At 47.0% G+C, this 15167-nt stretch overlaps 1 protein-coding gene across 1 annotated transcript in view; it reads left to right on the top strand.

The window, feature by feature from the left end:
• The window catches only part of MINDY4 (MINDY lysine 48 deubiquitinase 4), a 112687-nt gene that overhangs the window by 16258 nt on the left and 81262 nt on the right, over nt 1-15167 (top strand). The window contains exons 3-5 of the mRNA XM_044424988.1: nt 788-984; nt 5199-5451; nt 6396-6829. Of these exons, the coding sequence (XP_044280923.1) occupies nt 788-984; nt 5199-5451; nt 6396-6829 (884 nt within the window). The remainder of the gene's footprint in view (nt 1-787; nt 985-5198; nt 5452-6395; nt 6830-15167) is intronic.

Below are 15167 nucleotides of genomic sequence, written 5' to 3'. Positions count from 1 at the left end.
GTCTTGCACTTGGGGCACAGGAATGGGGGTCATGGGTACAGGTTAGGGGACAAGTGGCTGAAGAGCAGCACTTGTGAAAGGGGCCTTGGGATGCTGGTTAACTGCAGGCCAAACATGAGTCTGCAGTGTGATGCGGTGGTCAAGAGGACAAGTGAGGCTTCTATAGCGAGAGAGGTATTACTGCCACTCTATACAACTCTGGTGCACTCGCAACTTGAGCAATGTGTTCAGTTTTGGGCCCCTCATTACAGGAAGGATATAGCCAGGTTAGTCAGTGCAGCATAGGGCCAAAAGGTTGGTGGCCTGTTTGCAGAGGATGCCATATGAGGCGAGACTGAGGGAACTGGGTCTCTTCACCCTGAAGGACACTCCAAGGGGATCCGTTGGCAACATTTAAGTATGTGAGGGGATATCACATGGAGATGGGTAGAGACCTGTTTTCCCCTACTGAGGAAGGCAGGTCACGCTCCAGTGGACCAAAGCACAGGGAGCCCAGGTTCCATTCAGATGCCAGGAAGCACTTCCTGACAGTCAGGACCCCGAGGGTGTGGAATGGGCTTCCAGGGAGGTGGCTTAGGCACCACTGGTGAAGGTGCTCAAGGAAAAGCTGGACATGCACATGGCAGCCATGTCGTGAGCAGAGCTGGCTGAAGCCAAGGGACAGACTAGAGGGCCGGAGAGGCCCCTTCTGACTCACAGTTTCTAGGTTTCTAAGTCTCAGTCACTGCCCTGATAAGAACAAATATTCAACCCACACTGACTTATCACCCCATTTCTTCTATTGTAGGCAAAGCAGAATCCTCTAAAATCAATTCTTGAAATTATGACTAACTTCTTTCTGGAGCATACAAGCAGCCAGAGGAGCAGCAAAGGGTGCACATCTCCCCCGACCAGATGTACAGAAAGCACTCCAGTTAAGACTTCTCTCCCTGAAGCTACCCTGGGGCAAAGAGTAGCTGAAAGAAGCAAAAAGGAGACCTACAGGTATATGCATATTTTGATCCTTAAAACGTAGGCTGCAATTATCTATTTCTTGTAACTAAAGTTGAAAAATGCTGTTCATCTTGCAAAATGGTTTCAAGTTTATCACTCTTGCATGGCTAGAAATTAAGACTCCATCCCATGCAGAATTAGACAAAGACCTACAAACTCTGTAGGCTGGACCATGTTGGACTTGAAGCCTGTTTAAACTAGCAGAAATGATATTCTGTGAAAAAGACAGCAAAATCAGCCATTATTCTGCCAATGTACTACTGTAGCTCGTTTTGAGAAAAGAAGCTTTAATAAGGTAAATCTCCCAGGAAGCTTATGGGTCCCTCTTTACTGACCCTATCTCCTCAACAAGTATCTTTCTTCAACAGCAGGCACTTCTATAGATTTTGGGCAAAACCTGTACATCTTGATAAAGAAATCCTTACTTAATTCTAGTCCATGGCAGACAAGTTATATGCTTACTGAAAATAGATTTTACACTTTTCTAGATACGGCCTGCAATTATCTCAAGTCAGAATCAAGCCAGCTAGGCTTCTGAACTTTCTATTTTATTGGGAAAAAGTAAATATATATTGAAACTGCCACCTCCAACCTTACTATCTGGTTTAAAAACTCATCCCCATCTTGTATTACTTTGCTTTTCGTTAGATTTTTATCTGACTCAATTTTTCCCTTGGCTGCCTACCAAAATTCAATCTTCACCTGTTTTCTAAGCCTTTTCCTAGGCTGGTCTCCCTTTCCCACCTTACCGTGTAATTCAGAGTAGTTTATCACACTATTTTTTTAAAAAGAATTCAACAATAGAACCAGTTAAATATCTTTAAGACAGATACTTGAATGGTAGTTTTATTGTTTAGCAGTAACAAAACACTAATAGAAAAGGTTTTTGGCATTTTCAGGGTTGCTGTGAGGCTAAAAATACAGTACAGAGCTATATAAGCCATTGAAAACTCCCCCCCAAGAGAAAATAAGGCAATATGAATGAATTATAACTAACTCAGCGATAGTCAAGATTTCCTTTTTTTCTAGTCAACCGCACCCACTCCTAAGCCAATAAAAATACAGATTAAAAAATATAATATAGGGGATTCAAGAGCCTATTCTATTGGAGCGCCACTCCCTTAAGACCTTTAAAATGTTAGCGACTGCAAAATTCTAAGTCCCTGCCCGCTAGTCAGTAGTTCCTAAGCTGAAAAATCACTCAGTTCACTTAATAGAGAAGCCTCTGTTTGCGCCCTCAGCCCTTTATGACGCAGCCAACGCCGCCACCCCGCAAGAAAGGAACCACACCCGCACCCACACAGCAGAAAATGGCGAACGGCCACGCGCCGCGCGTCTTATTTATACCACCTCTGTGAGCATGCGCATTCGCTTCCTCTCGCCTCTCCCTCCCCATTCCGCAGCGCGACCGTGAATTGGACGCTTCTCTTCTTCGTCCCCTCCCCTGGAGTTGGTGTAGAGCAGCCAATGGGAGGCTCTGGAGGAGTGGATGCTCTGGCCAGCTTCTCTATGGTGAGAGCATTCGGACGGGGCGGGAGGAGAAGGATTGGGGCGGGGGAAAGAACGGCCGGGCGAGTGCGCACGCGCGAGCGGTTCCCTTGCCACGCAAGGCTGGGACAAGCGGGAGGAAGTGGGCGTGTCGCTGAGCTGTTGCGGGAAGCCATGAAAGCGGCTGCCGTCGCTATCGTAAGCAAGCTCATCAGGCAGCAGATCCTATTGAGAGCAATGCGGTTACTTTCTGAATAAACCTCAGGAATTACTAGGGTGCATGTGCTCCTTTCCCCCCACTCCAATTTCCGCTTTAGGTCGAATCCGTGTTTAGACAGAAAGGTGCAATTCCAGACACGTGGGGGGACTACAGCTCCCGGAATGCTCTGCCCAGAGTGGCTTGCTGGGGAATGCTGGGAGTTGTAGGCTTTTAAATTGACTAATAGAGCAGTAAAGGGGGTTAGAAGGCCATCAGGTCCAGTCCCTGTTCGATGCAGCCTAAAGCATCCCTAACCGATCCCGGTTCAGCAGTGTCTTGAATGCCTGCAGTGTGGGAGAGCCACAGCCTCCCCAGGCCATTAATCCCACTACTGTACTGCCCCAGCAGTTAGGAAGTTCTTCCAGATGTCCAGCTGGAACCTGGCTTGCTTTAACTTGAGCCTGTTATTCCATGTCCTGCACTCGGGGATGATTGAGGAGCGATCCTGGCCCTCTTTGGAACAGCCTTTCAAGTACTTAGTGGTATCCTATACCCCCTCACTCTTCTAGAGGCTAAACAAGTCCAGTTCTTTCCATCTGTCTCCACAGGACTTGGTTTCCAGTCCCCGGATCATCCTTGTTGCCCTCCTCTGAACCCTTCCTACCTTGCTTGCACCTTTCTTAAACTGCGGTGCCCAGAACTGGACACAGGAATCCAGATGAGGCCTAACTGAGTAAAAGAGAACTAGAAATTCACATTATTTCGAAGTGCTACTTTTATTAATGCTGCCTAAAAATAGCATTTGCCTTTTTTTGCATCCACATCACATTGTTGACTCAAGTTACAAAAAATTCCAAGATCATTCCCACTTGCAGAATTGTTCAGCCAAGTATCCCCATCTTGTAATTGTGCATTTGGTTTCTTTTTCCTGAGTAGAGCCTTTTCTTTTCTAATACACATACAATTGTGCCTTCTGGGTTGCAGTTTCCTCATAGCAAGCAGTCCCGGCTCTTAAGGTGCAATACGTGTATAGGCGGGAAAAAAGGTATACAACTCCTAGAATGCTAAAGCACACCATTCTATAGGGTCCCCCCCTTCCTTGTCTAAACATGCATGAACTTTTTACTTTTACACTTTTAAGGGACAGGCAGGAATTCAGCAAGGAAAACTTCCTCTGCTCTGGATCACTATGCTTGGAAGTTGACCTCACCTGTTGAATCTCTGCTCCATGGATATCACCTTTTCTGGAAGTTTTCCCCATTTCTGAGGAATGCTATAAAGAACTGCTGTTAATTACAAGAGCAGTGGGAAATGTAGTTTTTTTACAAATCCCCATGGTCTTGGTGTTGTACTAAAAAAGGACAACTATATATCATCTTTGCTACTGCTTTGTAAAATGTGATCCTGTGCATACTTACTGGAAGTAAATTGGATTGGGCCGTGGTGCTCGTTTCTCTGTAAAGAGTGAGTGTATCCTTCAAGCATGCTGGCACGGTGAAAGGGTTGGATTTTTCTATGTTTGCGGGTAAACAGGGAATCTCTAGGCTGCAGATTTAAACAGGGCTGAGACCCATAGAACTAGCAGGACTCACTCCAAAGTAAACAATGCAGAAATTTTTTTTATATCTCATGTTAATCTTGGGCTGGTTGCGAGAATGGATCAATACCAAGCACAAGAGTATCTTTCTTGTATGTGTTGATAGATATAATCTGAACGCCCCTGTGCAGTTTCTGTTCCTGCTTTTTTGCCACTTACAGTCCATTTCATGCCTAGTAGGATAATTCTTAAAAATATAGTAACTTCTTTTCAACTCACAAATGCCTCAGAACCCCACAAAGCAGTGCCTTGTTCTAGCATACACAATAACGCTTGTTTCTGCATCTTCTGGAAACTTCACCTAGAAATGTTATTCTGCGGTCCTTTATATTTTTGATTAATTATACTTTCTACATTCAATTCCATATAGGCAGCCAAAGCAAGCAGGGCAGAACTGGACTGCTATGCCCAAACCTTCTGGTACCAATTATTATTTCAAGTGTTCAGAGGCGGGGAGAGAGTTGCTTGCCTAAAGTTTTCCACTAAACCTGTAGCAGATGGAAGATTCAAACTGGGGGCGTCATGCTTCATAGCTCAGGGCCCCATCTTACACATCTTTAGACAAGAAACTGTTCTGCAACGCCCAGTGTTCCCCAACCAGCCATGCTAGCTGGGGAATTCTGGGAATCATACAAGTTTAAATCTAAACATCCACAGGACAGTGCCTTCCCTGTTCCACTGCCTCTCTTGTCATAATGTGTAATTATATTACAGAACAAGGGAGGTGGGATGTTAACTGCCTTTCCTTGTAACAGCACTGGAAACATGAGTCAAAACATAAGTTTATCTCTGGTCTCTTTCAAGGCATCGTAACAGTTGCCTTTAAGTTTCGATAAACTGCCCTGTTTATTCAAGCAAACAATAAGTTGGGTGCAAGGCAGATGCTTTTGTTCATCTGTGGTCACATCTGTGTTGTTTTAGGTACGAGATCGAAGAGGAAACAACCCTTCCAGCTGGCCTTCCTCAGAGGCATCCTCACAGGAAAAGTGAGAGGAGCAGGACTTGGCCAGCACTGGAGGGCAGTGCACCTGCTAAGGGAGAGAAGAAACTTGCCGACCCTTGTGAGGACTTACAACCCCCGGGATTGCCTTTGGAGACAAGAGCTACCATGAGGGAGAGGCTCCAAGCCAGGCCTGGCGGTCTCAGTGTCGGAGAGATGGGCACGTCTCAAGAGGTTCTTTTCTCTCACACCAAACATCCAATCTCCTATTTTTATTTTCAGTTTTGAAAAAATCTCTCTCTCTCTCTCTCTCTCTCTCTCTCTCTCTCTCCCTCCCTCCCTCCCTCCCTCCCTCCCTCCCCCTCTCCCTCTCTCCCTCTCCCTCTCCCTCTCCCTCTCCCTCTCCCTCTCCCTCTCCATGCAGCTGGTGCAGAAAGAACTGCACCCATGGCTCCCCAAGGTCAGAAAATCAAACTTGGGGAGGTGTTTATTTATTTATTTATTTATTAAAACATTTCTATGCCGCCCCTTGCCGAAGCCTCGGGGTGGCTCACAACATTGAATAAAATACACAATAAATTAAAATAATAACAATTAAAATATATACAGTAGAATAAAAGGTGTTAAAGGGGGTAATTTGAGGGTGGGAGAGGAGAGGAGTCTGGAGAAAACAGATACTTTTTGGCCATTCCCGCCTCCTGTCCTCCCCCTTAAATGGGCACATTTACCCTTCCTTGTTGTCAATGTGTAGTCAAAATATAACTGCAGTCATTTTTTTCTGTCTTGCCCTAATTGCTGGTTCAATGGGCGCATGCTTTTTATCCCGCTTCAGAATGCAGATGGGCCGACAGTTGTGGGTCGGAAGGAAGGGTTGATGTGGGCCAGAGAAGGTTGTGGCACGGAAGAGCTGAGCCTCGGGGCACTGTGCTGGTTCTCCATCACCCTACCTGCTGTGCCTCCAGTCTTACCAAGATGGAAACATCTCCTCCTTTATCCAGTTCCCCAACCAGTTCAATTTTATGGGCCTAGACATCCTCCCTGAATCAAAAGATTATAGATTCCTTCCAACACAACCACGGAGGATTGGTAGACTTGGAGCTTGTTGGATATATGCTGCCTTTCATGTGTGAGACCTTGGGAAGCCCTTCGAGTCATGTTCTCTCATCCATTCATTTTAGGATTCCTTGAAAAGAAGGACCCTAAAGCGGCCCTCTGGAATTGGTGCGGCAGTGAAACCTAGGGGGGAAGGCAGTACCACGAACTCTTTCACCGTGCCAGCGGATGAGATCAAAGAAATTTCCGGGCAATCTGCAAATATCTGTTCCCGCAGTGACAGTTCCCTTGGCAAAAGCAAGGATCATTCACCCAATGTGCTGCCTAAGACCTACACAGACTCAGGTGTCAACAGCTCAGCCAACAGCAAAGACAACCCATTTTCCAAACTGGAATCGGAGATACAACACGTTCAGCAAAGGAGACCTGCGTCCAACTACAGTATGGAGAGGAATGAAGAAATCCACCATTTAAACACTTTCCAGAGACATATGGCAGCTGGAAGCAAGAGTAGAGCCAGATCCCCTGCAAAGAGTGAATATCAATTTTCGCATTGCAGGTAAGACCACAATGGGGATCTTTTAAAATAATTTGCATTTATTTATACATGTCCGCCTTACAAACACACAGACTAATTTATAGGTCACTCTAAGCCTTGGTGTGGTTTGCTGAAGCCATGACTTGCTAAGGAGCTACAAGCCGCAAATAGAAACCATAGCTTGTCATTGGCTTATGAAGTCTGGCTTGTTTAATCCGTGGTTTCTTGTGAAGTCAAAACCCATAACCATGGATTATCCCTGGCTGGTTTGCACTGATGTTATGAAACAGAGGTACCCTGCAGGGGTAGCATGAAGATAAAACAGCTGTGACGGTTGGCAAGTGATTGGGAGAGGATTTGATCAGAAAGAGAGAAAACTAGTGTCAGTTTGCTTGCTCATCTCCAAGAGAGACTTACGGCTAAAGCAACAAACTGTGTTTACCATAAACCATGAGTTAGTGTTGTGTAGAGCCACAGATGTGTACATTGTCATCACTGGATGTGAGATGCTGGGAAATCCATTTTGTTTGAGCTTGGTGGACTTCCACAGCATTTCCAACTTGGCACTTTGAAACAGATCATGGCAGATTTTGACGGGAGGTCTCTGGAAATGTATGCAAAATAGTCGTGCGCATTCAGAACCAAGATCTCTGTATTCCTGGCATTATTTGCACAGATGGTGATTGTGCAAATGGGTCTCATGCACAAAACAGGTCTGAATCTTTCAGTTTACATAAATGTATTGAGTGGTTTTAATATCCACAAGTCTGTTATATAACCCCTGGACACAGTGTATTATCTGGACGAACAGCCTGCATCCAGTTTCATCTTCTCACTGCTTTGTCATTAGGTGGCCCTATTCCCTACTTCACAAAGAACTTGTCACGGCCAATTTTGTACAGTTCAGCATCAGCGCTGCAGTCTTCTGCTAGGGCCTTGTGTCCTGCTGTCGGAAGCTGGGTTTCCCTCTTTGCACACTCACAGCGACAAAACATTTGTTTGCAAAAGCTCCTTATTCTCTAAAAAATAAAATAAAGTATATCCGGTAAGTACGGTCTCTGAGCTTGCACAGAGTGTTGCTTTGAACCCAGTCTAGCTAAACTGCTTCCAGGAACCTTCTTTTTGAGTACCCCTGGGCCCGGACCCTCTTTTTGGAGGTGGGGCAGCCTCTTCTCCACCTGGTACCCTTTCGCTGAGGGATCATGGCAGAAGCAGGGGAATGTATTGGTTAGAGCAGGAGGGGGCAACTGCAGGAAGTAATTTCTACCCCCCCACACACACACACACACTCGCTATGGGTGCTAAAACAGATGAGGAGGGGAATTTTTAAAAAATGCCTGGAGCAAAGGCTCCAGTTAGATTATTTGCAAGGCAATTTTGCCCCTCTGGCCTTTCTGTAGCAGCTACAGGGTCCCTAAAGACTCAAAATCACTTTCTCATCAAGCTTATTCGACCGTTTGGTGCGCCATACGAGCCTCAGACACAAATGTTGTCCGTTAAAAAACTTGGGGGTCCCTCCACCCCCCCTCATTTTGGTGGCAAAGCATGTGACCTTGTGTGCCGCAGGTTGGCCACCCCAAAGTTGCGATGCTGAACTGGGACTCTGCAGCCCCAGGACCCAATCCTGCCCCAGCCATGTAGTGCTGATCGACTCCAGTGGCCCTTTTTGGGGGGGGGGGGGTGATTTGCAAGGTGCCTTACAAATGTTCAGAGCAAATGCAGATGATTCTTGGAACCAGCAGGGATACATTTATTTATTTATTTATTTAAAACTTTTATATGCCGGCCCTTATGCATAGCATCTCAGGACGGCTTACAATCATTAAAATCAAAATACAATAAAACCATCCATAACAATTTACTAAATAACATATAACCAATAAAAATAAATTAAATGAAAAGCAACTGTTAAACGTTAAAATACTAATTTTTAAAATAACGATTGAATAAAAAGGTTTTGACCTGGTACCGAAAAGAGTATAAGCTCAGTGCCAGGCGAACCTCTCTGGGGAGCACATTCCATAGTCTGGGCACCACCGCAGAGAAGGCCCTCCTCCAAGTAGGTATCTTTTTTTACCTCCTTCAGGAGGGTTCTCAGAGCAGGGCATATAAGGAAGAAGACGTTTCTTCAGGTATCCCTTATAAAGATTTATTTATTTATTTATTTATTTATTTATTTAATAAGGCTTCTATGCTGCCCCATTCGCCGAAGCCTCAGGGCGGCTCACAATAATAATGTACCAATAATATTATAATAATAATATTATATTATGTTAATAATATATATCATTACAACAACATTTAATATATTGTAATTAATATTAATAATATATAGTATATAATAATATATAAGATTGTTATTATAATACATTTTTATAATGTATATAAATTAAAACAGGTATAAATGCATTATGCTGTCTCAGCACTAGCTTTGGCAAGAGAGACAGTGCTGTGTAGTGGTTAGTGTCAGCCTGGGACTCTGTCTAAACACATATAGGACACCATCCTCAGTCTGTATCTACAATAGCTTTCCCCCCTTGCGCCTCAACTTAAATTATTTGATTCCTAAAGGCAGGATGGCCAGGAGAGGGCACTCTCTGAAAAGCGATTGCCCCCGTCGCCAGCCAAAACTCTCTGACTCGAAGCGGAGTAACTGTGGAATAGGAGGGACGGTTGACCTTTAAGCGGAGAACTACCAAAGTTGGCTCGGTGCAGCAGCCCACAAGGGCTAGTCGAACCGCCTCCGCAAGAAGAGGCTGGCATTTGGGGCCTTCTTAGTTTAGGAAACAGGATGACACAAGGAGGAGGGAGTTATGAATGGAATAGGGGGAGGTGGTGCTGCTCCCCCCCTCCTCCTGTGCCCCTCGTAATCCCAACTCTCAGAATGCATCCCATGAGACAAACGGGCAGTAAGTCCAGGACAGAGAACTGTCGATACTCACTTAACGCATAATTTAAAATATGGCTTTCATGGCTTCCTGTTCGACAGCTTTTCAAAAGGAGGCCAGCGGGACCAGCAACACAGTGTTGCCGAGTGAAGTGCCAGCCAGCCAGCCTTGCCCTGTTCCCGTTGCTTCCATTCCATTCCCACCCCTCTCTGTATTTCGGTCCCCGCTCCAACCGTCAGAATTCTGTTATTCACAGCTGTCATGTGCTGGTGTGTTTGAGGATGGTCTGGCTGGGATGCTGTAAATTGATGTCCTGCAACAGCAGGGGGTTGGAATCGATGCCCTTCTTGACCCCTTCCAACTCCACTATTCCAAGATTCTGTTAGGATTTCCTCTCCCCATAAACTGTTATCCTCTGCCACCCTGCTTGAGGCTGTTTCGCAAAAACGTCCACACAGAGAATGGGTTTGCTATTAGTATATAAAGGTACATGATTCATGGGAGGAGAGAATGTTTCTTGACCACCATTATCAGTGTCCCTGTCAGAACCCCCCCTCTGCAAGCTGTCGCACGGATCATGTTTCAAGTAGAATAAAATCAAAATCAAACCATGATGAAAACCAGCCAAGGTGTGAAGCTCTTATCATGTGCTAACAGGGCTTTTCAAACGGAAGGACAAGACGTCCCGGGACTTAAAACAGTTTTTACGTACCTGGTGCTACAAGAACGACACTGTAAGGACCAAGGAAGCCTTTCTGGGAAAGGCGTTCGACAGCCTGCAGGCCACCACCCATAAGGCCCCGATGCTTCGAAGCCACCCACCAGTTCGCTTGATGGGAGCACCCCGGAAAGCCCCCTGAGGAGGATTGTATGCTCTGGGCAGGCATCTGGGAGGAGATCACCAACCAACACGCGAGGCTCAGAGGTGCTCACCTGCTGCACGAGCCTGGGGGCAAACCGTACGTGAAGGTGGCCCCCCTCCGCCCGTGCCTTGGAGACAACAGTTCCTTCTGCTCCAGCAGATCAAGTCTTATATCAAAGTGGGCAGTTTTGCCTCTCCTACGCCTCCAATAACCCCTCACCATTGGCTAGGCCAGCAAGGCCTGATGGGAGTTGTAGGCTAAAACATCTGGAGAAGAACCCGTTGCCTGCCGTGCCCTGCATTGGCTGAGAGCCAGGATAGCCTTTCAGAACCGAGCCGACAGAGCTTCAGCCTGTCGCTGCTGACGGGTCCGGATGGTCCATTTCCAGGAACCGGACCAGATGACCGGGCAGCCACGGCCCCTTGGTCTCAGGTTGGCCATTTGCAGCTGTTGGGGTCATTGCCCGTTCCCTCTCCCTTCCCACCTTTCTCCCTCAAGACATTCCTTTTCTCATACTTTTCATTCCTCTTCCCCTTGCTTTTGTTTTTCAAGCTGCGGTTTGACATTTTCGAAAGCTCTTCTTGCTTATTCGCTGGCAGCCGCCGGGCATCTTTTATTCTAATTTTTCGCCTATGCACGCTGCTTGGCAAAGGAATAAGACAGAGAGCCACAACGCAGCGTCAAAAGCAGCGTCTGTGCATCCGCGCATGTGAGCCATCCATGGGATGGGCCAGGCTAGGGGAGTTTGGTGGCTGCAGGTGTTGTCTTTTAAGCCGACCAGAGAAATGAAGACTTTTAATATCAGGGCAAAAGAATGGGAGAACGTGATGTCGTTTCCACCCACTGGCTGGCTTCACCGAGAAGCCTCAATGTTCTAGCCCAAAATACAGTGTTGCAGTGAAGTCGGGGCTTGTGGAAAAGCTGCCATGGGGCTTTTTGATTAGCCAAAGAGCATCGCTACCCCCTTTGGAATTCCTTTTTCTTTCTGAGCTTAGCTGCAATTCCCACAGTGGACAGAGGGGAAATTAATTTTTCAAGCAACCTTCTATTGCTTCCTATTGTAATGCAAGCGATTCCATGGGATCTTGGGCTCAATGGGCAAATTCATTCCCGTACAGTCGAAAACTGCCAGAAGGGACTTCCAGCCTCTCCTTGGCAATTTGCCTGCAGGGACTACCTGGGTGATCAGCTGTAGGGATGCCCACGGAATCCATTTCGGGGAGGGGGAGCCATCAGATTCCCTGGACTCGGGTCCCTGTGCTCCCTTCTGCTTTCATGAGCCGTGAGTCCAACTTGAGTTTATGCTGCTGCTCACAAGCTGGCCCTTTGCACCCCGGCTCCGCTCGCTTTCTCAGACGGGGCCAAGCACAAGCGGAAGTCCATATCCCGAAGAGGAACAGATTCCACGCAGCTTTGTCTCCTCACTAATCAGCGTGCCAAATATGCCTCTGTAGCACCTCTGAGGTCTGAGGCCGTTGAATCTCAGCCCCTGGATGCCTGCCTGCCTGCCTGCCTGCCTCCCTCCTGTCAAGGGGGCAGCAGGTCCCTCGCCTCGCCAGGGAATGCGCCTCTGCTCATCTTGATGCTTCTGCTGCTACGAGCTGGAAGCCGGAGCTTAAGGGACTCCTCTCCCCCCAGCTTGGGGCCCTCTTCCTGCCACTCCTCACCCTACACGGTACAGTGGAGGGTCACTTGTAAAGACGGCTGAGGGTGAGGAGGGAGGCAACCTTTCACGTGCGATAGGAGCAGATCAGAGAATTCATGTATTTTAGTTCCCAGAACAGGAACACAGGAAAGTGTCTTGTCCTATGGCAAGTCTGCCAGGCCCACTTCCTCTCACATTTGCAGTTTTGGAAAAATCGCAGATTCTTCCAGAGGTTGTTTTATTCATGCAACTGCTCTGCCTCGTCCATGGGGTGCCATGGAGGCATTTCATCCACTCCATGCATTTGTATTCCTTCTGTGCTTCTCCACTGCTGCTTCTAATTTTTTTCCTGTTGCAGGGAATCTCTTAAGGGATCAAAGGCAGAATAGTTTGCGATCGTTAATGCTAGGAAGCCCTTTTTGGAAGACTCCTAAGATAATAAATGCAGGATCCTTTCTCCCATGGAGTTTTCCCTCCTCTTCACCATTTCAGTGTGCTTCTTCATTGGCTTCTCGCTCGGATTAGCGGTGCCTGAGAATTTGGCTTCTTTTTCTCAGATCACTCAAAAATGCCTCCTTCACAACCCTTGCATTGAGCCCTTTTCCTGAAAATCCTCATAAATCCTCCAACTTATGTCTGTGGTCAAGCAATGTATACTTTAAAAAATAATTGCATTTCTAAAAATGCACACTTTAAGGAACAGATGTTCTGAACCTTGTTTTTTTTCACGGCGTGTGTTTTTTGGAGAAAATGTGCACTTTCACAAATTTGCATTTCATGCTTTAATCAACAGGGAGAAAGTGCACAATTTGAAAAGGGTGCATCAAAACGCCAATTTTTCCCCCTACCCAAAATACCTACTGCACCTACTTGCTCTCTGACTGTCTGATTCTCAAGGAAGGAAGTGGTTCCCATGGTGGGAAAGAGCAGGAGGACCAAGAGCAGCTGCGGACGGTAGTGGTGAGACGATCGACTCGCTGAAGGAGTGAGTCCCCGAGCTTCATCCTAGCTCCAGGGAGAATCTCTCTGTCTGCACTTACTCTGGCTGGTTCCACACAGTGTAATTTCTGGACATAATCTCCAACGGGGGCCAACTGAGAAGAAGTAGCAGCTGATGACAAGGGTGGGGAGAAGGAAGGCCTTGGTCAAGAACCCTCTGAAGCTGGAGCTGGCATTGACCTCTTCACCCTCACGCACATGTGAAGTGGTGATAACTGCGTGATTCTGAGAATCGTACAAGCAGGGCATGAAGGAACCAGCCTTCTGCTGGTTTTGCTCCCTAGCAAATGGTCTTTAGGGTCTCTGGAGCTAGAAGTTCCCTGTAGCCGTCATTCTGTTTTAGCAACGGATTGATCTGTGCATTTGTCAAGTACTTTTGTGTCAAAAGGCATCTTCTGTGCCTTGTCTCAAATCTGCCCCTGTTTGGTCCCACAGGAAGACCCCCAAACTCTTGCGCACTCGCAGGAGGAGAAAAGTTTCCTCCACAGCATGCAAAACTTGAATATTATCCTCTCCTGCTCTTCCTCCATTTCTCCTCTGTCGGATTGGTTCAGTGAAAGGGCAGAAGAGAAAACAGAGTGTGCTTATTAATGTAGATGAGTATCCATTTATTTTCTCTCTTTGATCCTACAAGGGCTTCCATCAGTGGAATGTGGGGGGGTCTGATCCCCCCATGTAACCTTCCACTTGTCTTCCAAGGGGTTCCCAAGCCCTTCAGAGCAGGTCTGGGGAGAATGGGGGGCTGCAGCATTCCCCCGACGGAAACTTCAGCTGAATCAAAGAGCCTTCTGTTTGCAGAGCAGCGATAATTGGAGGCAGCCAGGTGTGTTTTCAGTTGTGAATCTATAGAATAAATTAGAAATACATTAGTTGGGAGCCAGTTGCTTCCAAAACTAATTAGCCGAAGGATAACATCTAATCAGGGGCCCCAGGGAACACAGACCAAATTAGCCAGTGTTATTGTTCACGGCAGGAATTTTGAGGTTAAGTACATTTTCAGAACCCATGGAAATGTCATAGGTTTCACCCTTGATCCACAGCACACAAACAGCCTTGCTTTGCCTGCTCCTTGGACTGAAGGATCTTGTTTCCCTCTTGCGAGTCGATGCTCCTCTATATTGACCGGATTCTCATGGCCCAGCCTGCCACTGTTGCTTCTTCTGGATGCTGGTGTTGTCACGAGATGCACGGTGTCTAAGCATTGCGGCTTTTTGTGGTTGCCAGTCCGTTTTCGAGTCCAGTACAAGCTGTTGGTAACGGCCTCCAAAGCCCTTCATGGCTTGGGTCCCAAATACCTTCAGGAGCACCTTTGCCCATTTTCCTCCTCGCCAGCCGAGGTCCTCGGGAGAGAATCTTCTGGAGCTTCTTCAGTAAGATTAATGTCCACTACCCAGCAGACTTTCCCAGCGGTTGTCTCTAAGCTTTGGAATGGTCTGCCGGGAGAGATGCCTCTGATTTCCCAAATTCCCATCCTTAAGAGGGAGTTAAGTCTCTCTTCCAAGTTCTCATGTCAGTTATATTCAGTATGTTGTCTTCGTCAATTTTAATCACTGTTGGTTTTCATTTCTTCCAACCTGCCCAGAGCCTATGGATATGGGGCAGCGTATAAATATTGACGTAGAAACATAGAAACAGAACAAGCCCAAAGGGGCTCGCGGGCCATCTAGTCTGACCCCCAGTTCCAGGCTGCTCCACTCATGGCATGCCCACCATGTGCATATGCAGCCTATCCTTGAACGCCCTCACCGATGGGGCCTCAACCATCTCTTGGATGTGACCATCACCAGGTCCCTGCCTTCGATCTCAGGAACTAGGGGTAGGAACTGCAGAGCTGCTTGGGCACCCATGCCCCCTCCTGTTGCAAGGCAAGAGCGTCCACTGCCCCCCATCAAGGATCCCCTCAAATGTGGAGGTAAGTTTGCACCTGGCTGACCTGTCCTCGGATCAAAGCACAGGATGTATGG

This window comes from Varanus komodoensis, unplaced genomic scaffold (genome assembly GCF_004798865.1).
Source record: "Varanus komodoensis strain SLA01 unplaced genomic scaffold, ASM479886v1 scaffold15, whole genome shotgun sequence".
NCBI lineage: Eukaryota > Metazoa > Chordata > Lepidosauria > Squamata > Varanidae > Varanus > Varanus komodoensis.
Note: the sequence above shows the minus strand (reverse complement) of the source record. Positions and strands in the feature narration are given on the sequence as shown.